The 25,393-nt window shown below is 49.8% G+C and overlaps 1 protein-coding gene across 1 annotated transcript; it reads right to left on the bottom strand.

Moving 5' to 3' along the window:
• Nucleotides 1–879: 879 nt before the first annotated feature.
• Nucleotides 880–19,462, bottom strand: LOC142188963 (uncharacterized). The gene is made up of 7 exons (XM_075262073.1): nucleotides 19,415–19,462; nucleotides 19,130–19,285; nucleotides 18,877–19,051; nucleotides 13,366–13,511; nucleotides 13,104–13,259; nucleotides 12,851–13,025; nucleotides 880–3,031 (listed from the first exon to the last, which is right to left on the bottom strand). The coding sequence occupies exons 2-7, from the start codon at nucleotides 19,151–19,153 to the stop codon at nucleotides 1,524–1,526; spliced, it is 2,184 nt and encodes a 727-aa protein (XP_075118174.1). The 5' UTR covers nucleotides 19,154–19,285; nucleotides 19,415–19,462; the 3' UTR covers nucleotides 880–1,523.
• Nucleotides 19,463–25,393: the final 5,931 nt, after the last annotated feature.

Below are 25,393 nucleotides of genomic sequence, written 5' to 3'. Positions count from 1 at the left end.
TCACACACACACACAGAGCTCGGCTACATACACGTCACCCGCAGACGGCTCCGCTACATACACGTCACACACAGCTCTACTACACACACAGAGCTCGGCTACATACACGTCACACACAGCTCTACTACACACACAGAGCTCGACTACATACACGTCACCCGCAGACGGCTCTGCTACATACACGTCACACACAGCTCTACTACACACACAGAGCTCGGCTACATACACGTCACCCGCAGACGGCTCTGCTACATACACGTCACACACAGCTCTACTACACACACAGAGCTCGACTACATACACGTCACCCGCAGACGGCTCTGCTACATACACGTCACACACAGCTCTACTACACACACAGAGCTCGACTACATACACGTCACCCGCAGACGGCTCCGCTACATACACGTCACACACAGCTCTACTACACACACAGAGCTCGGCTACATACACGTCACACACTTACGGCTCCGTTACATACACGTCACACACACACACACACACACACACACACACACAGAGCTCGGCTACATACACGTCACCCGCAGACGGCTCCGCTACATACACGTCACACACAGCTCTACTACACACACAGAGCTCGGCTACATACACGTCACACACAGACGGCTCTGTTACATACACGTCACACACACAGCTCTACTACACACACACACAGAGCTCCGCTACATACACGTCACACACTCAGCTCTACTACACACGCAGAGCTCGGCTACATACACGTCACCCGCAGACGGCTCTGCTACATACACGTCACACACAGCTCTACTACACACACACAGAGCTCTGCTACATACAAGTCACCCACAGACGGCTCTGCTACATACACGTCACACACAGCTCTACTACACACACACAGAGCTCAGCTACATACATGTCACACACTCAGCTCTACTACACACACACCTTCATGTTGCTCCAATAGGAGACCTGAATCAGCAATGTACTGATCGCTGGTTCACCACTATACACGTGTATTGCAGGCTATAGTGGAAGTCAGTATTTGCAAATGCAGGATAACTTCCTCAGTTCTGGCTACTAGCAGCCTGGGATCACTGGCCAGACCTCAGACTGCAGAAGATGCATATCGGCACCCTCCCCCCGCATCTTGAGGGTTAAGGAGCAGAGTGTAAGTTACAACCAACACCCGCTCCCAATGGTGCCTGCGGAATTCAGTGTCACTAGCAAACAAGATGCTGTGGTCACTATTGACCACAGCATCTTAAGGGTTAAACAGTGGGGATCGGTGTTATTAACGTCCTGGATGTTGTAATGGGAGCCTGGCTGTCAGATACAGATGTGCTCCCATGATGATCGTACGGGCTCTGCTTCTGAGCCCACTCATCCACAATCACATACGTGGAGATGCAATAACTACCCACATTCGCCCGCTCACATGTAAGTAAGAATGCATGAAGGGGTTAAAGAAAAATAAATAATTTAACCTAAAAAAACCAAACCTGTGAATATAAGTTCCTTCTTACAACCTAGAAGGGTCAATGTTTTCAGGTTGAAAATCCACTTACAATTTGCTTCTCCCATTTGTGAACACGCTGATGTTTAACAAGGCCTGATTTCTGAGCAAAACATTTCCCACATTCTGGACATGAAAATGGCTTCTCTCCTGTGTGAGTTCTTTGATGAATAACAAGAATTGATTTATTAGTAAAACAGTTCCCACATTCTAAGCATGAATATGGCTTCTCTCCTGTGTGAATTCTTTGATGCTTAACAAGGTCTGATTTCCAAGTAAAACATTTCTCACATTCTGGGCATGAATATGGCTTCTCTCCTGTGTGAATTCTTTGATGCTTAACAAGGTCTGATTTCCAAGAAAACCATTTCACACATTCTGGGCATGAAAATGGCTTCACTCCTGTGTGAGTTCTTTGATGATTAACAAGAATTGATTTATTAGTAAAACATTTCCCACATTCTAAGCATGAATATGGCTTCTCTCCTGCGTGAATTTTTTGATGCTTAACAAGGTCTGATCTATGAGCAAAACATTTCCCACATTCTGAACAAGAATATGGCTTCTCTCCTGTGTGAGTGCTTTGATGATTAACAAGGCCTGATTTCACAGTAAACCATTTCCCACAGTCTGGGCATGAAAATGGCTTCTCTCCTGTGTGAGTTCTTTGATGATTAACAAGGACTGATTTCTTAGCAAAACATTTCCCACATTCTGGGCATGAATATGGCTTCTCTCCTGCATTAATTCTTTGATGCTTAACAAGGTCTGATCTATGAGAAAAACATTTCCCACATTCTGAGCAAGAATAAGACTTCTTTCCTGCGTGAATTCTTTGATGCTTAACAAGGTCTGATCTATGAGCAAAACATTTCCCACATTCTGAACAAGAATATGGCTTCTCTCCTGTGTGAGTTCTTTGATGCTTAACAAGGCTTGATTTCACAGTAAACCATTTCCCACAGTCTGGGCATGAAAAAGGTTTCTCTCCTGTGTGAGTTCTTTGATGATTAACAAGAATTGATTGCTGAGCAAAACATTTCCCACATTCTGAACAAGAATATGGCTTCTCCCCAGTGTGAGTTCTTTGATGCTTAACAAGGTCTGATTTCTGAGCAAAACATTTCCCACATTCTGAACAAGAATATGGCTTCTCCCCAGTGTGAGTTCTTTGATGCTTAACACTGTCTGATTTCTTAACAAAACATTTCCCACATTCTGGGCATGAATATGGCTTCTCTCCTGTGTGAGTTCTTTGATGATTAACAAAAATTGATTTCTTAGCAAAACATTTCCCACATTCTGGGCATGAATATGGCTTCTCTCCTGTGTGAGTTCTCTGATGTATAACACCACTTCTGCTGCTTTTATTTTGCTTAACAGACTGTGATGAATTAGAAGAAAGATCTTTCTCCTGAAGGGCTGAGGGTATATCTGGGGTATTGACATGTTCTTCATATGGATCTTGTGTGATACCATGATCCTCTGCTTTATAATCTGTAGATATCAGATGTCCCTCTGAGCTCCTGGTACAGTCATCTGACAAAAAGAAAAAACTGATGTTACTATTATAGAATAACAATCTTAGAAGTATATTCCTCACTGAGCTGCCGCTGCCTGAGACGTTTCAGACCATGTGAAGAAGTGAAGTCAGTGGCACAGGCAGCAAACGACGGCAGCGCGGCCTACTCCATTAGTATTCACTGTGCTGAGACGGAGGTCAGTGATAGTGACTAGTAATGAGGCCGGGCAGGAGACGCCACCACTGCTCTAGGTCACTGTAGAGGTGAACACAATCCATGGCTGCTTAAATATGGCCACTTCTGTGGAATAATACTGTAGGATGCCATAAATCTTACTGTAATACACCCCATACACACACTAGAATCCAAACCACATCTGCTGGATTTCCCAGCCTGAACTCACCGCAGATCTGCTGTCCCATACAGTATGTAGTAGGGTCTGTGGAGTCACAAGGAAGCAGGACTGCTAGCGTCATAGATCACTAAGATATGGGGAGTCCTGGTGTGTGGACAGAGTTCAGGCTGGGAAATGTGACTGATGTACAGACCAGATTTTATAGTCCGGATTCCATAGTGTGATTGCGGTATAAGAAGAAATATTTTTTTTTTCTAATTTAAAGATTGTTATTAATTTTCATAAATTTAGTACAATAACAATGGCAAAATTGTTGCAAAAACAGGTATAAAGGTACCAGATGTAGAAGTGTACACATTCCAATAATAAAGCTGTTGAACAATTGAATAATGGGGGAAGGGGACAGGGAAGCACAAAGAGAGAAATGATAGAAAAGAAAGAGAAGAGAGAAAAAAAAAAAACAAAAAAGGAAAATTCCCTGAGGCCTGTTTCAAGGTCTATGGATCAGCCAAGAGGTCCAGATCTTAAGGTAGTGATCGTGCGTTCTCAAAGACCAACTCATCAATTCCTCAAATCTAGAAATCTGGTTGACTTTTTCTCTCCAGAGGGATAGTGGCGGGGATTCCGTTTGCAACCAGAAGTGTGCGATGACTAGAGATGAGCGAACACTAAAATGTTCGAGGTTCGAAATCCGATTCGATCAGCCGCTCACTGTTCGTGTGTTCGAACGGGTTTCGAACCCCATTATAGTCTATGGGGAACAGATACTCGTTAAGGGGGAAACCCAAATCCGTGTCTGGAGGGTCACCAAGTCCACTATGACACCCCAGGAAATGATACCAACACCTCTGGAATGACACTGGGACAGCAGGGGGCGCATGTCTGGGGGCATCTAACACACCAAAGCCCCTCTATTACCCCACTATCATAGCCTAACAACTACACACTATACACACTCACTACAACCTCTATCAAAGTGGGAAAATAACTGGAAACCTTCTTTACTCCCCAAATGGAGGGACACAAACCCCAATTTAAGCTCAACAAACAGTAACAACCACCCCTCTAAACCATGACAACCACAGATGGAATAGGCAATGGGAAATCCTTTAGTCCTCACCCTGAACTGTCATTGTGTGAGTGTGTGATGTGGTGAGACCTTCCAAAATTCACTTTTCTAGCCCTTAACATGAGCCCTTCCAAACAAAGCTACAGGACCTTAAGCTGAGCTACCAGCAGAGATTGAGGCCCTTGGCATGAGTAGAGCCTTGCACCAGCAGTGTTTTTGGCCCTTGGAGTGAGTAGAGCCTTGTACCAGCAGAGATTGAGGCCCTTGGCATGAGTAGAGCCTTGCACCAGCAGTGTTTTTGGCCCTTGGGGTTAGTTGAGCCTTGCACCAGCGTTTGTCCCGTAACATCAGGCGGGCCCTAAGTTCTGCGCTTTGCACAAAAGTTCCACTTGACCACCAACGCGTGGACAAGTGCATGCGGCCAGGGACGCTACATCTCAATCACGGCACACTGGCTGAATGTAGTTGAGGCTGGGACCGGGTCGCAAACTGTGGCGGCCTGCCTTGTTTCCCCACCCAATATTCCTGGCAGGAGTGCTGAAACACCACCCTCCTCCTTCACCCTTGAATCGACCCCAACTACTGGTGTGGGGAGACGTCAGCAGGCCGCGATGAAGCTCATCAGCTTGGGGGACAGACAGCACACTGCCTCCGAGGTCACAGATGCCATCCTGGCTGAGATGGCAATGTGTTTTTCCCTGCCACACCTGGGGCCTGGCATTTTTGTCATGTGTGATAACGGCAGGAACCTGGTAGCGGCTCTGGAGCTTGCCAGCCTCCAACACGTTCCATGCCTGACCCACGTCTAACTTAGTGGTGCAACGTTTTTTGAAAACATACCCAAATGTACCGAAGCTACTGGTGAAAATGCGGCGCTTGTGCGCCCACTTTTGCAAGTGTACAGGAGCCGCTGCTAGCCTCAAAACACTCCAGTAAGGCCTACATCTGCCTGATGTCCACACACGCTGAAACCCTACAATACCATATCTTGACCAGAGTGTGTGAGCTGCTCAGACCTTTGATGGAGTTCCATCTACAAATCCCAAGGGTTCCTCAAAGTCAGCTCCCTCAGTTTCTGCACCATGAGTTTCCAGGGGTGGAAGAGTTATGGCTAGAGGCAGAGGCATGGATAGGGGTGATGTCTAGGGGCAAAAGCAGTGTGGATGTGGAGGGAAGCTAAATCAACAAAAAAAGCTGGGTAAAAGCACAGGCATAAACTGGGGTGATGTTTAGGGGTGAAAGCATTGTTGATGTTAGCAAGAATTGAGGGTGTATGTAGCCCCAATATATTCTTTGAATTCCCAGTCAGACCCTGGCACTATATGCCAATAGCAAGAATTGAGGGTATATGTAGGCCCAATATATTCTTTGAATTCCCAGTCAGAAAATGGCACTATATGTCAGTAGCAAGAATTGAGGGTGTATATAGCCCCAATTCTATTGTTAGGGGACTTACAGTGTATTCAAGTTAGTTTCTGGGGTGGAGGTGGGGGGGCACACCCTTGGAACGTGGATCAGGGGTATATAGGGTATACGGGAATACACTTTCAGTGTATTCCATTCAGGATCCTGAAAACTGTGGAAAGCTGGGTTGCGCCTATTGAGCCCGTGAATGCTATGTTACACTGACAAGCTTCTCCCTGGAATTGAGGGTGTATGTAACCCCAATATATTCTTTGAATTCCCAGTCAGACCCTGGCACTATATACCAATAGCAAGAATTGAGGGTGTATGTAGCCCCAATTCTATTGTTAGGGGACTTACAGTGTATTCAAGTTATTTTCTGGGGTGGAGGTGGGGGGGGCACACCATTAGAACGTGGATCGGGGGTGTATATATAGAGTATACGGGAATACACTGTCAGTGTATTCCATTCAGGATCCTGGGAAAGCTGGGTTGCGGCGATTGAGCCCGTCAGTGCCACGTTACACTGACAAGCTTCTCCCTGGAATTTAGCTCTTACAAGAGCTGTTGGTTGTCTTCTCCTTCCTATCCTAGCCTGTCCCTGCCTACCCAGAATCTAAGCCCTAGCTAACTGGACGGAAACCTCCGTCCCCGGTGAATTGCAAGCTCAGAATGATGCGAACCTGGGCGGCGCTGTTCTTTTAAATTAGAGGTCACATGTTTTCGGCAGCCAATGGGTTTTTACTATTTTTTTCAACGTCACCGGTGTCGTAGTTCCTGTCCCACCTACCCTGCGCTGTTATTGGAGCAAAAAAGGCGCCAGGGAAGGTGGGAGGGGAATCAAGTAATGGCGCACTTTACCACGCGGTGTTCGATTCGATTCGAACATGCCGAACAGCCTAATATCCGATCGAACATGAGTTCCATAGAACACTGTTCGCTCATCTCTAGCGATGACCATCTTTGCAGCAGACAAGAGGTCGGTTACAAGTCTATCACTGGAAGGCTCAAGGGCATGAATAAGATCATCATTGCCGGAGTGATGGTAAAGTAGGGGTAGCTCACAGCCCTAATATGGTCCTGTATTACCAACCAAGAGTTTAATAATCGGACAGTCCCACCACATGTGTAGGTAGGAGCCTGGCTCAGCAAAAACATCTTCAGCACCTGTCAGACATATGAAGTTTTTTCTGTAGTAGCCACACAGAAGTTCTACACCAGCGTAATTTGTAGCTATTTTCCTGTAGTCGAATTCAGTGTGAGAAGCCATGCGAGCAGCCATATCTTCGCCAGATAAAGAGATCTGCAATTCCCTTTCCACACCAACAGTTAAGCAGGTTTGAAATGAGAGAGGGGTCCACAAAGTAATGGACAAAATGAGAGATCTTCCAAGGGGCCACACGGTGGCTCAGTGGTTAGCACTGCAGCCTTGCAGCACTGGGCCCTGGTGTTCAAATCCCGCCAAGGGCAAAAACCCATCTGCAAGGAGTTTGTATGTTCTCCCCGTGTTTGCATGGATTTCCATCCCATATTCCAAAAAAGACATACTGATAGGGAAAAATGTACATTGTGAGCCCTATGTGGGGCTCACGATCTACATTTAAAAAAAAAAAGAGAGATCTTCCGGAGCATAGTTGTCTTTTCGAATTCCGTTAGTTGAGAGCGGAAGGTGAAGTTTTCCTGCAGTCGTGACAAAATAGCCATTAGATGACGTTTGTGCAAGAAAGACAAGGACATGTCCAGTAGCAACCAAAGGATGTCAGGTAGTGGCATTATACCAGTGGGCGTAATAAGATCTTTAAGCAGAAGATGACGAAATATCAATCAAAGATCACTATAAGGTTCTGCATCTGTCTCCAGGAGAAATAGAATCAAGCTGACTGGCGACATTGGCGAGGGTGTCGGAGCTAAGTCCTGCAAGAGCTCAGTCCAATACGCCGTGGCTCCTGGTAGGAGCGGGCAAGAAGTGGTGATCTTTCTTGAAAGCAGATTGGGAAACCAATGTACTGCCGAAAGAGGAATATCCAGACTGTCTTGTAGTAGTTGAAAAGGTATTAAAGAGGTCATTGGGGCTTCCAGGTCTGCCCACCAGTTCAGGCGGATAGCTGTATAATGTTTCTGGATATCAGGAAGGCCTATACCCCCTTGTTGCCTTTTCCTTGTCAGCTGAGCCCATGAGATCCTAGGATCAGTCTTCTTCCTCCAAATGAACTTAGAGAATAAACTCCTAAGAGATCTAAAAAAAAATGCAGTGGGGAGAGCAATGGGTAACATGGCGATTTTGTACAGGATTTTGGGGACCAAGTACGTCTGGAGTAAGTTTTTTCTCCCAAGCCAGGACAAGGGGAGCGACTCATGTCGATAGAGAGTTTCTTAGTTCTGCCAATAACGGTGGAAAATTCGCTGTGTAAAGACCTTCTAGAGGAGGAGGCAATTGAATCCCCAGATATTTAAGTGCAGAGGTGGACCACACAAAGGGCGCTGATCTCTTGAGTGAGGAGACAGTAGCATCATCGATGGTGATGTTGAGAACCTCAGATTTCATAAAGTTGGCTTTATAGCGTGAAAGAGTACCATAATGCGTAAGAAGTTCCACTAGGGCTGGGAGCCCCTCTGCAGGATTGGGAATAATGAACAGTACATCATCTACATAAGCAGTAGATTGAAAAGTCTGTCCTTTCAAGCGCATACCTTACACTTTAGAATCATGTCTCACTGCGTGAAGAAGGGTTTCCAAGACAAGTATGAATAAAGTGGGCGAGAGTGGACAGCCCTGGTGCGTCCCACTGGAAATGCAAAAGCTTTGAGAAAGTATGCCGTTGATCTTCAGTTTTCCCGAAGGTTGTGAGTCCAGGGAAAGTATTGCCCTTATAAATTGTGTGGGCAGTCCGAACTTCTCCAATGCAGCTAAGTACATCCAACAATTTTTCTCTGAAGAGAGCAAGTTCATCTTTCTTGGACACGGCTTGAGATTTTTTGTGGAGACGTTCAATAATAGATATGCAGTTCAGAAGATTGTCAACTTCCTTCTGACGGAACCTTTTAACTTTGGATGCAAGGGAAATAAGAATTCCACTTTATGGGCCTCCCAAATCATAGTCCTGCTCACATCAGAAGTTGAATTAAAGACAAAAAAAAAAAAAGCCCTCAATATGTTTTGAGAGAAATTGAACATTTTCATCTGAGTCCAGAAGAGTCTCATTAAGTCTCCATGTCCAATGAGGCTTAGGCAGATAACGGAGCTCAACGGAATCCAGAGTGGGAGCATGGTCCGAAATAGTGATGGGGCCAAGTTCTGATGAGGTAGAGTGAGGTAGGAGGTCTTTGGAGAGGAATATATAATCCAATCGGTGGTAAGAATTATTTGGCGTAGAGTAGAAGGTAAAGTCTTTGACTGTGGGGTGGTAAAGTCTCCATATATCCACTAGGTTGAGTTCCTGAGAGGAGGTTGCAATCTTTCTCAAAGCTCTTTATGAGACAGATGAAGCCAATGTGGATTAGTCGAGATGAGGGTTGAAGGCAATGTTAAAATCTCCTCCTACGATAACTGTACCTTCTGCAAACAGTTTCAGGGTTTGCAGCGCGGACAACAGCCATGGAATTTGACCTTTATCGGGAGCGTAAAAGTTAACCTTTATTCCATTTGTAGACTAAAAAAGAAAAAACATACAAAAAGAAAAAAAAAAAAAATTTAAAAAAACGATTAGATTATTTGTTTTTTTTCTTTTTGTATGTTTTTTCTTTTTTATTCTACAAATGGAATAAAGGTTATATTTTAATATAAAAGAACATCGGTAAGCTGCAGAACTTAATTTCCTTTTTTTCTTGTACACGTCGAAGCCCTAAGAGTCCGAGGGAGAAGTTTCGTGCACCCCAAGGTGTTCCATGGAATATATGGTGAGCTCCAAAAGCCTTATACTTACCTGCAGCGTAAAAGTTAGCCAGGGTGAAAGCTTTCGAAGCTATAGAACCTTTAAGTAGCCACATTCTACCTTCCGCATCAGAATACTGGCTTTGGCAAACAAAGGGAACATCTCGGTGAATCAAGGTGGTGACTCCTTTAGAGGCTGAGGTGGGATGAGAATTATGAAACCATTGGGAATAGTGCGATTTCGGAAGCACAGGGATACGGGATCCTTTGAAATGGGTTTCTTAAAGAAAGGCAATGTTAACATTTTGTTTACGAAATATCAAGAGAACATAGTGCCTTTTTTGTGGAGAATTGAACCCTCTGACGTTAAGAGAAGAACAAGCCAATTTGGCCATTTGGGAAAGTAGAGAGATAGTGAGGAGTAAGAAAAAAGAAAAGCAAGACCAATATAAAAAAAGAGGAAGAAGAAGTGAGAGAGAGAAATGAGAGGGATTAGTAAAGGAAAGGTTAGATGAAAAGAGAGAAATTGTTTAGACACACAAAGTCTACGAATAAGAGGTCTCAGAGGAGTTGACCCAAAACTCCACTAATCCCACCTTGAGCCAATCCCAAAAGTCTAGGACAGGGTCTAGTGGTAAATGAGGGTGAGAAGTAAGTCCTGATCAGTATGGAGCCATGGGAGTGCCCATGAAGAAGTGTGTTAATATTAGATACTATACCCAGCACTTACCCTAATGAAGTATATGAGCATGTCTTATTAGTGACAAAGACAGAAGTGACAATAGTGACTACAATCATATCAAGAATAGTAATTAGAATAAGAAGAAGGAGAATTGTGAACAAAGAAGGTCAGAAGAACAATGGAAATCACACTTAGAGTACTGGTATATATCATCAAATAACATATACAGTGTGTTTGAATGGGTTATTATTAGAGATGAGCGAACGGCGTTCCATCAAATTAGTATTCAATCGAATATCAGGTTGTTCGATATATTCGATTCCAATCGAACACACGGCAAACGCAGTAAAAATTCGTATCCCCTCCCACTTTCCCTGGCGTGTTTTTTGCACCAATAACTGTGCAGTGGAGGTGGGACAGGAACTACGACAACGGAGGCAGTGAAAAAAAAATTTGGAAAAACCCATTGGCTGCTGAAAACATGTGACCTCGGATTCATAAGAATAGTGTCGGCCATCTTTGTCTCATTTTCGTTTTGGAGTGATAGGGAGGCAGGAAAACATTCTTATACAACATCTCTTTTCAGCGCTATACTGCAGGAACACTGTATGTATATACATACCCATATACATACATTCCCCATACAGCGAACCTGCCAATTCTGCAGCAGGGGACGTGGGCGAGGACGTGGATATCCAGCTGGGTATCCAGTCCACAGTCCAGGTACTGGAAGGGGCTGCCAGCACCCAATTCACTCCTCCTCCTCCAACCTCAGCCCCTTCACCCTAATGTAATTCTTTAAAAAGTTCATTAATTTTTCATGGATACCCCCCAAGGGCCTGCAAAATAATTTTTTAGGGCTCACCTCCAAGGGCCAAAAAAATAAAACACTGCTGGTGCAAGGCTCCACTCACGCCAAGGGCCAAAAACACTGCTGGTGCAAGGCTTAACTCACCCAAAGGGCCAAAAACTAAATCTCTGCTGGTGCAAGGCTCAACTCACCCAAAGGGCCAAAAACTAAATCTCTGCTGGTGCAAGGCTCAACTCACCCAAAGGGCCAAAAACTAAATCTCTGCTGGTGCAAGGCTTAACTCACCCAAAGGGCCAAAAACTAAATCTCTGCTGGTGCAAGGCTCAACTCACCCAAAGGGCCAAAAACTAAATCTCTGCTGGTGCAAGGCTTAACTCACCCAAAGGGCCTAACATTCTGCTAGTGCAAGGCTCAACTCAATTAAAGGTGCAACGTCTAGATGGCTTCTCTCCAAACTGAGGGTGATTCCTTTCGGTAAGATGTGACGGCTGTTTCCAGCCCTGATTATCCTGGGTGATGGTGTTCAGTAATGAGGCAGCTCAGCAGGAGGATCTTGTACGTTAGGTTGTCCATGCCCACTAATATGCAGGAAGACTCCATCACAGTAAATCTCCTTATTTTTCTCCAATTCAATCTCTGAATGATCTGCTCTGACAGACGGCCGAGGCGCTGCTGCAATGGCAATCACTGGGGTCTCCTGATCTGCTTCCAAAGAATCTTGTGTCTTAGAGACCATCTTAGTCTGACTGCTGGTGGCTTGTGCTGCAGCATGTGGAGTTGGGTCTGTCAGCCTTCTGATGAACTTCACACTCACACATATATACACACACACACACACACACACACACACACACACACACACACACACAATGGAGCTATGGGCTCCTTCATAGGGGCCAGATTTTGGCACGGAATCCACGTCATAATCCGCCCCCTCACAATAGAGGTCTATGTAGACCGCTAGCGCTCTTTTTTACCATTAACGGCGTATTGCTGCTCACGGAACAAGGAAGCGAGCTGCCCTTTCTTCAGGGGGATTCCGAGGCTCATTAAGCCGCCGCGGCGTCCACCTCGTGGCAGCCCCCTCCGGACTCGGCCCATTCATTTTGGGCCTACTCAGGTCTGCTATATCAGAGAGAACAGGGGCAATAGCCTGCGAGAGGGCTTTACCAAGAAAGCTGTGTGACTCCAGATGAGTAGCAGACAGATTTCGAGTCCTCACCCTGCAGGTCAGTGTCAGCATCTCCTTGTCTCCATTTTAGAAGGCGGCCCCGGGGAACATGTGGAGTGCTTCTTAAGAAGTGTTGCATATCTGCTTGTTCAGATGTCGTTTTGGAGCGATCAGCTTGGTCACCACCTCTATCTCTACTGATTTTGACCATGGTTAGGCGGGTATTTGTAGCTGGTTCAGGTTCAGTGGTGATGGAGCTGCTGTGGGTCTAAGCAGCCATCACAGTCAGCGGTCAGGCTCCGACCCCTAAGGTGACATATTCCTGCTGTCCGTTCTATACTACATTTATTACCCCCTATAGCGGGATCACATTTATATTCCGGTATTATTAGTATTTTACCTGAATGGGGAACAACAAACAGTCTAAACAATCAGTGACCCTTCTGTGCGTTATATAGCGGTGACCCCTTACCTGTAGCAATGTCCTCCTCACACTCCTCATCACCTCTCACATAGGGATCTTCCTTTATTCTCATAGATATAGCATTCATGTCGCTCACATCTTTGTACCGATCCTCGTGTCCTTCTAAATACTCCCACTCCTCCATGGAGAAATAGACAGCGACATCCTGACACCTTATAGGAACCTGACAACACAATGATACAGTCATCACCCCTCCCCCTCCAGTTACTGTATAATGTCCCAGCATTCCCAGCACTGTCACCTCTCCAGTCAGCAGCTCCAGCATCTTGTGGGTGATCTCTAGGATCTTCTGTCCATTGATCTCCTCCCTCGGGATAGGGCTCAGGGTTCCTCCATATCCATCATACACAGGGGCCTGACAGCGCCCACTAGAGGTCTTCTTCACTACGGTGTAATCCTGGTTATGGGGGGACACATGAATAAATCTCACTACAGACATGTCCAGAGTCCATCACCTCTCCAGATAAGAATGATGTCATGATGACATCATCAGAACCTCTCACCTCTCCAGTAAGCTGGTAGATGATCTCTAGGGTGAGATTTAATAGACTTTCCGCCATCTTGTTCCTGTCTCTTTCCACCCTTGATGGATCAATCAGGAATATTCTCTTATATAGAAGATACTGAGAGGATTCTATATTGTAGGAACCTGAATGGAGAGAAGATGAGACAATGGAATCACTACACGGAACCCCATGGAATAAATAGAAGAGCTGAGTCCCATTATTATCACCACCTCCTACTTGCGTGTAGCTCAGGAAGGGAGTGACTTGTTGTGGGCGGGCTTGGTGGGTATATAAGGTGTGTGATAGGCTGAACAGAATCTCATTGGGAGTTTTTGACCAGCCTCAAGCGTACTGGCTGAGGGGTGTTCAGTGCGGCCCGGGGTGTTCAGTGCGGCCCGGGGTGTTCAGTGCGGCCCGGGGTGTTCAGTGCGGCCCGGGGTGTTCAGTGCGGCCCGGGGTGTTCAGTGCGGCCCGGGGTGTTCAGTGCGGCCCGGGGTGTTCAGTGCGGCCCGGGGTGTTCAGTGCGGCCCGGGGTGTTCAGTGCGGCCCGGGGTGTTCAGTGCGGCCCGGGGTGTTCAGTGCGGCCCGGGGTGTTCAGTGCGGCCCGGGGTGTTCAGTGCGGCCCGGGGTGTTCAGTGCGGCCCGGGGTGTTCAGTGCGGCCCGGGGTGTTCAGTGCTGCCCGGGGTGTTCAGTGCTGCCCGGGGTGTTGCAACACAAATTGGATCAGAAAGAACCAAAACCTGATGCCGATCAGCCCAGGAGGCTCCAGCAGAATGAGCCGTGCTACCCACTAAGGAGGGGAAGAAACCCTCAAGAAGGTGAGGAAGAGTCCAAAGATACGGAGCTGACACTTGGAAAGATGACACTGACTTTCCCTGCAGCTTCAGTCACAACAAGTGATGGTTCGTCCATCGATCTCTTGGAACAGCCACAACTGTCACAGATAGATCTCCCACATTTCTGTCTGGACTCCAATCTACTGGCCATAGAGGTGAAGACACTCGGCCCCTGATATTACAGCACACTGGAACTAACTGTACAGCCACCCCCGACAGAAGAGGAAGTATTACAGCCTAGTACACAACGTGCAACAACAAGGTACTAATGCAGAGGAGAAAGTGGCCAACGGGAATCTGTAGCTTTGTGACTTACTGGAATGAGCAGAATCTTACATGATGTGTTGGGGGAACACCCCGGGGAATGGATAAATGAACGAGCTCGGAGAACACGAGGGACCAGGCACACTCAGATGCTGTTATCAAAGTATTCTGACATTTATTCCATGTTACTCAGCGGACACAGCACCTTGGGGTATAGTCCTGGTCACTAGGAGGCGGACACAGCACCTTGGGGTATAGTCCCGGTCACTAGGAGGCGGACACAGCACCTTGGGGTATAGTCCCGGTCACCAGGAGGCGGACACAGCACCTTGGGGTATAGTCCCGGTCACTAGGAGGCGGACACGGCACCTTGGGGTATAGTCCCGGTCACTAGGAGGCGGACACGGCACCTTGGGGTATAGTCCCGGTCACTAGGAGGCGGACACGGAACCTTGGGGCATAGTCCCGGTCACTAGGAGGCGGACACGGCACCTTGGGGTATAGTCCCGGTCACCAGGAGGCGGACACGGCACCTTGGGGTATAGTCCCGGTCACCAGGAGGCGGACACGGCACCTTGGGGTATAGTCCCGGTCACCAGGAGGCGGACACGGCACCTTGGGGTATAGTCCCGGTCACCAGGAGGCGGACACGGCACCTTGGGGTATAGTCCCGGTCACCAGGAGGCGGACACGGCACCTTGGGGTATAGTCCCGGTCACCAGGAGGCGGACACGGCACCTTGGGGTATAGTCCCGGTCACCAGGAGGCGGACACGGCACCTTGGGGTATAGTCCCGGTCACCAGGAGGCGGACACGGCACCTTGGGGTATAGTCCCGGTCACCAGGAGGCGGACACGGCACCTTGGGGTATAGTCCCGGTCACCAGGAGGCGGACACGGCACCTTGGGGTATAGTCCCGGTCACCAGGAGGCGGACACGGCACCTTGGGGTATAGTCCCGGTCACCAGGAGGCGGACACGGCACCTTGGGGTATAGTCCCGGTCACTAAGAGGCGGACACGGCACCTTGGGGTATAGTCCCGGTCACCAGGAGGCGGACACGGCACCTTGGGGTATAGTCCCGGTCACCAGGAGGCGGACACGGCACCTTGGGGTATAGTCCCGGTCACCAGGAGGCGGACACGGCACCTTGGGGTATAGTCCCGGTCACCAGGAGGCGGACACGGCACCTTGGGGTATAGTCCCGGTCACCAGGAGGCGGACACGGCACCTTGGGGTATAGTCCCGGTCACCAGGAGGCGGACACGGCACCTTGGGGTATAGTCCCGGTCACCAGGAGGCGGACACGGCACCTTGGGGTATAGTCCCGGTCACCAGGAGGCGGACACGGCACCTTGGGGTATAGTCCCGGTCACCAGGAGGCGGACACGGCACCTTGGGGTATAGTCCCGGTCACTAAGAGGCGGACACAGCACCTTGGGGTATAGTCCCGGTCACTAGGAGGCGGACACGGCACCTTGGGGTATAGTCCCGGTCACCAGGAGGCGGACACGGCACCTTGGGGTATAGTCCCGGTCACCAGGAGGCGGACACGGCACCTTGGGGTATAGTCCCGGTCACCAGGAGGCGGACACGGCACCTTGGGGTATAGTCCCGGTCACCAGGAGGCGGACACGGCACCTTGGGGTATAGTCCCGGTCACCAGGAGGCGGACACGGCACCTTGGGGTATAGTCCCGGTCACTAGGAGGCGGACACGGCACCTTGGGGTATAGTCCCGGTCACTAGGAGGCGGACACGGCACCTTGGGGTATAGTCCCGGTCACTAGGAGGCGGACACGGCACCTTGGGGTATAGTCCCGGTCACTAGGAGGCGGACACAGCACCTTGGGGTATAGTCCCGGTCACCAGGAGGCGGACACAGCACCTTGGGGTATAGTCCCGGTCACTAGGAGGCGGACACAGCACCTTGGGGTATAGTCCCGGTCACCAGGAGGCGGACACAGCACCTTGGGGTATAGTCCCGGTCACTAGGAGGCAGACACAGCACCTTGGGGTATAGTCCCGGTCACTAGGAGGCGGACACAGCACCTTGGGGTATAGTCCCGGTCACTAGGAGGCAGACACAGCACCTTGGGGTATAGTCCCGGTCACCAGGAGGCGGACACAGCACCTTGGGGTATAGTCCCGGTCACTAGGAGGCGGACACAGCACCTTGGGGTATAGTCCCGGTCACTAGGAGGCAGACACAGCACCTTGGGGTATAGTCCCGGTCACCAGGAGGCGGACACAGCACCTTGGGGTATAGTCCCGGTCACCAGGAGGCGGACACAGCACCTTGGGGTATAGTCCTGGTCACTAGGAGGCGGACACAGCACCTTGGGGTATAGTCCCGGTCACTAGGAGGCGGACACAGCACCTTGGGGTATAGTCCCGGTCACTAGGAGGCGGACACAGCACCTTGGGGTATAGTCCCGGTCACTAGGAGGCAGACACAGCACCTTGGGGTATAGTCCTGGTCACTAGGAGGCGGACACAGCACCTTGGGGTATAGTCCCGGTCACTAGGAGGCGGACACAGCACCTTGGGGTATAGTCCTGGGGAGGTGGGACAGGAACTACGACAACAGAGGCAGTGAAAAATATTTGGAAAAACCCATTAGCTGCCGAAAACATGTGACCTCGGATTCATAAGAATAGTGTCGGCCATCTTTGTCTCATTTTCGTTTTGGAGTGATAGGGAGGCAGGAAAACATTCTTATACAACATCTCTTTTCAGCGCTATACTGCAGGAACACTGTATGTATATACATACCCATATACATACATTCCCCCATACAGCGAACCTGCCAATTCTGCAGCAGGGGACGTGGGCGAGGACGTGGATATCCAGCTGGGTATCCAGTCCACAGTCCAGGTACTGGAAGGGGCTGCCAGCACCCAATTCACTCATCCTCCTCCTCCTCCAACCTCAGCCCCTTCACCCTAATGTAATTCTTTAAAACGTTCATTAATTTTTCATGGATACCCCCCAAGGGCCTGCAAAATAATTTTTTAGGGCTCACCTCCAAGGGCCAAAAAAAATAAAACACTGCTGGTGCAAGGCTCCACTCACGCCAAGGGCCAAAAACACTGCTGGTGCAAGGCTCAACTCACCCAAAGGGCCAAAAACTAAATCTCTGCTGGTGCAAGGCTTAACTCACCCAAAGGGCCTAACATTCTGCTAGTGCAAGGCTCAACTCAATTAAAGGTGCAACGTCTAGATGGCTTCTCTCCAAACTGAGGGTGATTCCTTTCGGTAAGATGTGACGGCTGTTTCCAGCCCTGATTATCCTGGGTGATGGTGTTCAGTAATGAGGCAGCTCAGCAGGAGGATCTTGTACGTTAGGTTGTCCATGCCCACTAATATGCAGGAAGACTCCATCACAGTAAATCTCCTTATTTTTCTCCAATTCAATCTCTGAATGATCTGCTCTGACAGACGGCCGAGGCGCTGCTGCAATGGCAATCACTGGGGTCTCCTGATCTGCTTCCAAAGAATCTTGTGTCTTAGAGACCATCTTAGTCTGACTGCTGGTGGCTTGTGCTGCAGCATGTGGAGTTGGGTCTGTCAGCCTTCTGATGAACTTCACACTCACACATATATACACACACACACACACACACACACACACAATGGAGCTATGGGCTCCTTCATAGGGGCCAGATTTTGGCACGGAATCCACGTCATAATCCGCCCCCTCACAATAGAGGTCTATGTAGACCGCTAGCGCTCTTTTTTACCATTAACGGCGTATTGCTGCTCACGGAACAGGAAGCGAGCTGCCCTTTCTTCAGGGGGATTCCGAGGCTCATTAAGCCGCCGCGGCGTCCACCTCGTGGCAGCCCCCTCCGGACTCGGCCCATTCATTTTGGGCCTACTCAGGTCTGCTATATCAGAGAGAACAGGGGCAATAGCCTGCGAGAGGGCTTTACCAAGAAAGCTTTGTGTGACTCCAGATGAGTAGCAGACAGATTTCGAGTCCTCACCCTGCAGGTCAGTGTCAGCATCTCCTTGTCTCCATTTTAGAAGGCGGCCCCGGGGAACATGTGGAGTGCTTCTTAAGAAGTGTTGCATATCTGCTTGTTCAGATGTCGTTTTGGAGCGATCAGCTTGGTCACCACCTCTATCTCTACTGATTTTGACCATGGTTAGGCGGGTATTTGTAGCTGGTTCAGGTTCAGTGGTGATGGAGCTGCTGTGGGTCTAAGCAGCCATCACAGTCAGCGGTCAGGCTCCGACCCCTAAGGTGACATATTCCTGCTGTCCGTTCTATACTACATTTATTACCCCCTATAGCGGGATCACATTTATATTCGGTATTATTAGTATTTTACCTGAATGGGGAACAACAAACAGTCTAAACAATGTGTGACCCTTCTGTGCGTTATATAGCGGTGACCCCTTACCTGTAGCAATGTCCTCCTCACACTCCTCATCACCTCTCACATAGGGATCTTCCTTCATTCTTATAGATATAGCATTCATGTCGCTCACATCTTTGTACCAATCCTCGTGTCCTTCTAAATACTCCCACTCCTCCATGGAGAAATAGACAGCGACATCCTGACACCTTATAGGAACCTGACAACACAATGATACAGTCATCACCCCTCCCCCTCCAGTTACTGTATAATGTCCCAGCATCCCCCGCACGGTCACCTCTCCAGTCAGCAGCTCCAGCATCTTGTGGGTGATCTCTAGGATCTTCTGTCCATTGATCTCCTCCCTCGGGATAGGGCTCAGGGTTCCTCCATATCCATCATACACAGGGGCCTGACAGCGCCCACTAGAGGTCTTCTTCACTACGGTGTAATCCTGGTTATGGGGGACACATGAATAAATCTCACTACAGACATGTCCAGAGTCCATCACCTCTCCGGTCATATCATCTGTTATTACTAGAGATAAGAATGATGTCATGATGACATCATCAGAACCTCTCACCTCTCCAGTAAGCTGGTAGATGATCTCTAGGGTGAGATTTAATAGACTCTCCGCCAATCTTGTTCCTGTCTCTTTCCACCCTTGATGGATCAATCAGGAATATTCTCTTATATAGAAGATACTGAGAGGATTCTATATTGTAGGAACCTGAATGGAGAGAAGATGAGACAATGGAATCACTACACGGAACCCCATGGAATAAATAGAAGAGCTGAGTCCCATTATTATCACCACCTCCTACTTGCGTGTAGCTCAGGAAGGGAGTGACTTGTTGTGGGCGGGCTTGGTGGGTATATAAGGTGTGTGATAGGCTGAGCAGAATCTCATTGGGAGTATTAGACCAGCCTCAAGCGTACTGGCTGAGGGGTGTTCAGTGCTGCCCGGGGGTGTTCAGTGCTGCCCGGGGGGTTCAGTGCGGCCCGGGGGGTTCAGTGCGGCCCGGGGGGTTCAGTGCGGCCCGGGGTGTTCAGTGCGTTCAGTGCGGCCCGGGGTGTTCAGTGCTGCCCGGGGGGTTCAGTGCTGCCCGGGGGGTTCAGTGCTGCCCGGGGGGTTCAGTGCTGCCCGGGGGGTTCAGTGCGGCCCGGGGGGTTCAGTGCGGCCCGGGGGTGTTCAGTGCTGTCCGGGGTGTTCAGTGCTGCCCGGGGTGTTCAGTGCTGCCCGGGGTGTTCAGTGCTGCCCGGGGTGTTCAGTGCTGCCCGGGGTGTTCAGTGCTGCCCGGGGTGTTCAGTGCTGTCCGGGGTGTTCAGTGCTGCCCGGGGTGTTCAGTGCTGCCCGGGGTGTTCAGTGCTGCCCGGGGTGTTGCAACACAAATTGGATCAGAAAGAACCAAAACCTGATGCCGATCAGCCCAGGAGGCTCCAGCAGAATGAGCCGTGCTACCCAGGACATTATAGTGTGCGGGGGCCACAGGGAGGACGTTATAGTGTGTGGGGGCCACAGGGAGGACATTATAGTGTGTGGGGGCCACATGGAGGACATTATAGTGTGCGGGGGCCACAAGGAGGACATTATAGTGTGTGGGGGCCACATGGAGGACATTATAGTGTGTGGGGGCCACAAGGAGGACATTATAGTGTGTGGGGCCACGGGGAGGACATTATAGTGTGCGGGGGCCACAAGGAGGACATTATAGTGTGTGGGGGCCACAAGGAGGATATCATAGTATGCGGGGGGCCACGGGGAGGGCATTATACTGTGTGGGGGCCACATGGAGGACATTATAGTGTGCGGGGGCCACAAGGAGGATATCATAGTATGCGGGGGGCCACGGGGAGGGCATTATACTGTGTGGGGGCCACATGGAGGACATTATAGTGTGTGGGGGCCACAAGGAGGATATCATAGTATGCGGGGGCCACGGGGAGGGCATTATACTGTGTGGGGGCCACATGGAGGACATTATAGTGTGCAGGGGCCACATGGAGGACATTATAGTGTGCGGGGGCCACAAGGAGGATATCATAGTATGTGGGGGGCCACGGGGAGGGCATTATACTGTGTGGGGGCCACTGAATGTATGAGAAGGGCTGAGAGCGAGCACTTACCTCCTCGGGTACAGCAGCCGTCTGCTCACAGGACCTGTGATGATGTCATAGGTGTGGGAGGAGTCACATGATCAGGTCCTGCCGTTATCACTTCATCTCCAGGATGTCATTAGCAGTGTGTATGGCGCCCTCTAGTGGTCAGTCTCCGTAACATCATGCATGGCTCACTTAAAGAGGACCTTTCACCATATCTGGGCACAGGCAGTGTTATATACTGCCAGAAAGCTGACAGTGCTCTGAATTCAGCGCACTGTCGGCTTTCCTGATCTGTGCCCGGTGTGAAGAGCTTACGGTCCGGTACCGTAGCTCTTCTATGGTCAGAAGGGCGTTTCTGACCATTAGCCAGAGACGTCCTTCTGCCTCGCGGCGCCAATCGCACTGTGCTGTGAGAGCCGGGAGGAACGCCCCCCTCCCTCTGCTCACACAGCTTGTCCATAGACGAGCATTATCAGGAGCGGGAGGGGGGCGTTCCTCCCCGCTCCACAGCACAGCGCGATTGGCGCCGCGAGGCAGAAGGACATCTCTGGCTAATGGTCAGAAACGCCCTTCTGACTGTAAAGCGCTACGGTACCGGGACCGATAGCGCTTTACACCGGGCACGGATCGGGAAAGCCGACAGTGCGCTGAATTCAGAGCACTGTCAGCTTTCTGGCAGTATATAACACTGCCTGTGCCCAGATATGGTGAAAGGTCCTCTTTAATAAGTCTACTCTCATGATGCGGATTTCTATTCTATTGGAGGCAGAATCCCTAGCGGAGCAGCAATGACTTGTAAGTCTCCGCACTGCCTATGTAGGCGCACACTCTCCCTGATGTGGACGATTATCTCCTGACCAGTGGCGTAACTACCACCATAGCAGCGGTAGCAGCTGCCACAGGGCCCGGGACATTAGGGGCCCGGTGACAGCTGCTACCGCTGCTATCATTATTCTCGGAGGTCTTTTCGGACCCCCGAGTATAATGATCGGGGCCCCCTGTTGGTGGAATACTTTCCACCAACAGGGGGCCCCGAAGCTGCAGCAACGGCTGAGACACAGGAGCTGCAGCTCGGGCTCCTGTCAGCGCTGCAGGACGCTCCCCCTCTCTCCCCCCTCCCTTTCTCTGCTGTCCTCTGCCCACCAATGAGAGGAGGAGGCGGGGCTTATCGTCCAGCACAGAAGAGAAGAGGAAGAAGCTGCTCCAGGAAAATGACACTGAAGCTACACAGGTACGTACTGGGGTTACTTATTACTATCAGGCATTTGGGGGGATTACTTGTGTTTTAGTAACTCCATGTGCCTCATAGTAATAGCAGTTAACCCCATCATCTCCCTCACATTAACCCCTGTGTGCCTCACCATAAGAGTTACTGATATGTGAGACATATGGGGGTAATAGTAATGAAGATACTTTATTATTACCTCCATGTCTCTCACATATCAGTAACCCTTATGGTGAGGCACACAGGGGTTAATGTGAGGGAGATGATGGGGTTAACTTCTATTAATATGAGGCACATGGAGTTACTAAATTGTAATGCACAGGACCAGATTTTTTTTTATCCACAATTTGTCCTGGTATAGCGGTCAGCGGTGACAGTATTTAGTCCTGTAGGGGCCACTAAGGGACATAATACTGTGTGCGGGGGCCACTATGGGGTATAATACTGTGTGCGGGGGCCACTATGGGACATAATACTGTGTGCGGGGGTCACTATGGGACATAATACTGTGTGCAGGGGCCACTATGGGACATAATACTGTGTGCAGGGGCCACTATGGGACATAATACTGTGTGCAGGGGCCACTATGGGACATAATACTGTGTGCAGGGGCCACTATGGGGGATAATACTGTGTGCAGGGGACACTATGGGACATAATACTGTGTGCAGGGGCCACTATGGGACATAATACTGTGTGCAGGGGCCACTATGGGACATAATACTGTGTGCAGGGGCCACTATGGGACATAATACTGTGTGCAGGGGCCACTATGGGACATAATACTGTGTGCAGGGGCCACTATGGGACATAATACTGTGTGCAGGGGCCACTATGGGACATAATACTGTGTGCAGGGGCCACTATGGGACATAATACTGTGTGCAGGGGCCACTATGGGACATAATACTGTGTGCAGGGGCCACTATGGGACATAATACTGTGTGCAGGGGCCACTATGGGACATAATACTGTGTGCAGGGGCCACTATGGGACATAATACTGTGTGCAGGGGCCACTATGGGACATAATACTGTGTGCAGGGGCCACTATGGGACATAATACTGTGTGCAGGGGCCACTATGGGACATAATACTGTGTGCAGGGGTCACTATGGGACATAATACTGTGTGCAGGGGCCACTATGGGGCATAATACTGTGTGCAGGGGACACTATGGGACATAATACTGTGTGCAGGGGCCACTATGGGACATAATACTGTGTGCAGGGGCCACTATGGGACATAATACTGTGTGTGGGGGCCACTATGGGGCATAATACTGTGTGCAGGGGCCACTATGGGGCATAATACTGTGTGCAGGGGCCACTATGGGGCATAATACTGTGTGCAGGGGACACTATGGGACATAATACTGTGTGCAGGGGCCACTATGGGACATAATACTGTGTGCAGGGGCCACTATGGGACATAATACTGTGTGCAGGGGCCACTAAGGGACACAATACTGTGTGCAGGGGCCACTATGGGGGATAATACTGTGTGCAGGGGCCACTAAGGGACATAATACTGTGTGCAGGGGCCACTATGGGACATAATAGAGCGCGCAGGAATGCGTAGGAGGGACTCGGTCGAGATCTTCGGTGTTGGGGGGGCCCCATGTCAAAAGTTCGCCACGGGGCCCCCGCCATTCCTAGTTACGCCACTGCTCCTGACCCATATTATATTATATCCTATATCCTACCTGGAGAGAATACGCCACCCCAAGCACAGACAGACCCTGAGCCGGTACAGACTGAGCGCCCACAACCTAGAGATAGAGACGGGGCGATACAGGCAGACGTACAAGCCACGGGAGAAGAGACTGTGCCAGCACTGTGACCAGGGGGTCCTAGAAGACCAGACCCACTTCCTGCTACACTGCACCAAATACTCAGCTGTGAGGGCCGTCTACTACCAAAGACTCTCTGCCCACATCCCAGACTGGGAGAAGAGGAAACTCTACATCCTACTGGGAGAAGAAGAGGCCACTGTGGAGATCGCTGCCCAATACGTGTCCAGCTGTCACCAACTAAGAGGAAGATGAGACTCCACGGACTGTTATATTTATCCCAATACACCCGCCCCCCCCCCACCCCCCCCCCCCCATATAGCGGTCACCAACGAAGAGGAAGATGAGACTCCATGGACTGTTATATTTATCCCAATACACCCGCCCCACCCCCACCTCCCCATATAGCAGTCACCAACTAAGAGGAAGATGAAACTCCACGGACTGTTATATTTATCCCAATACACCCACCCCCACCTCCCCATATAGTGGTCACCAACGAAGAGGAAGATGAGACTCCATGGACTGTTATAACCCAAACAACCCCCCCCACCCACCCACCCATACCCACCACTCACCCGAATCCAACTCCCCCCTCCACCCCCCACTTTACTAGCTTTTTGATTTGATCCTAGTGAGCTAAAGGACCTGTGATGATGTCACATGGGTGGGAGTAGTCAAGGAATCACATGACCAGATATTAGAGGTCTCTGCAGAGTCGGCTGTGTGTGACCTGTATGTAGTAGAGTAGAGCTGTATGTGTATGACCTGTATGTAGCAGAGCTGTGTGTGTGTGACCTGTATGTAGCCGAGCTGTGTGTGTGTGACCTGTATGTAGCAGAGCTGTGTGTGTGTGACCTGTATGTAGCCGAGCTGTGTGTGTGTGACCTGTATGTAGCCGAGCTGTGTGTGTGTGACCTGTATGTAGCAGAGCTGTGTGTGTGTGACCTGTATGTAGCAGAGCTGTGTGTGTGTGACCTGTATGTAGCCGAGCTGTGTGTGTGTGACCTGTATGTAGTAGAGCTGTGTGTGTGTGACCTGTATGTAGCCGAGCTGTGTGTGTGTGTGACCTGTATGTAGCCGAGCTGTGTGTGTGTGTGACCTGTATGTAGCCGAGCTGTGTGTGTGTGACCTGTATGTAGCAGAGCTGTGTGTGTGACCTGTATGTAGCAGAGCTGTGTGTGTGTGTGTGACCTGTATGTAGCCGAGCTGTGTGTGTGACCTGTATGTAGCAGAGCTGTGTGAGTGTGTGACACGTATGTAGCCGAGCTGTGTGTGTGTGTGACCTGTATGTAGCCGAGCTGTGTGTGTGTGTGACCTGTATGTAGCAGAGCTGTGTGTGTGTGACCTGTATGTAGCCGAGCTGTGTGTGTGTGTGTGTGTGTGTGACCTGTATGTAGCCGAGCTGTGTGTGTGTGTGTGTGACCTGTATGTAGCCGAGCT

Source organism: Leptodactylus fuscus, unplaced genomic scaffold (genome assembly GCF_031893055.1).
Source record: "Leptodactylus fuscus isolate aLepFus1 unplaced genomic scaffold, aLepFus1.hap2 HAP2_SCAFFOLD_88, whole genome shotgun sequence".
Taxonomy (NCBI): Eukaryota; Metazoa; Chordata; class Amphibia; order Anura; family Leptodactylidae; genus Leptodactylus; species Leptodactylus fuscus.
This window is presented reverse-complemented; position numbering and strand designations above follow the sequence as displayed.

Coding starts and splice junctions, on each gene's coding strand:
- LOC142188963 (XM_075262073.1), bottom strand. CDS start 19,153: ATGCTGGAGCTGCTGACTGGAGAG. Junction 13,512..18,876: donor TGAGGAGGACATTGCTACAG/GTAAGGGGTCAC, acceptor CTCTCCATTCAG/GTTCCTACAATATAGAATCC. Junction 13,026..13,103: donor TGGAGCTGCTGACTGGAGAG/GTGACAGTGCTG, acceptor TTGTGTTGTCAG/GTTCCTATAAGGTGTCAGGA.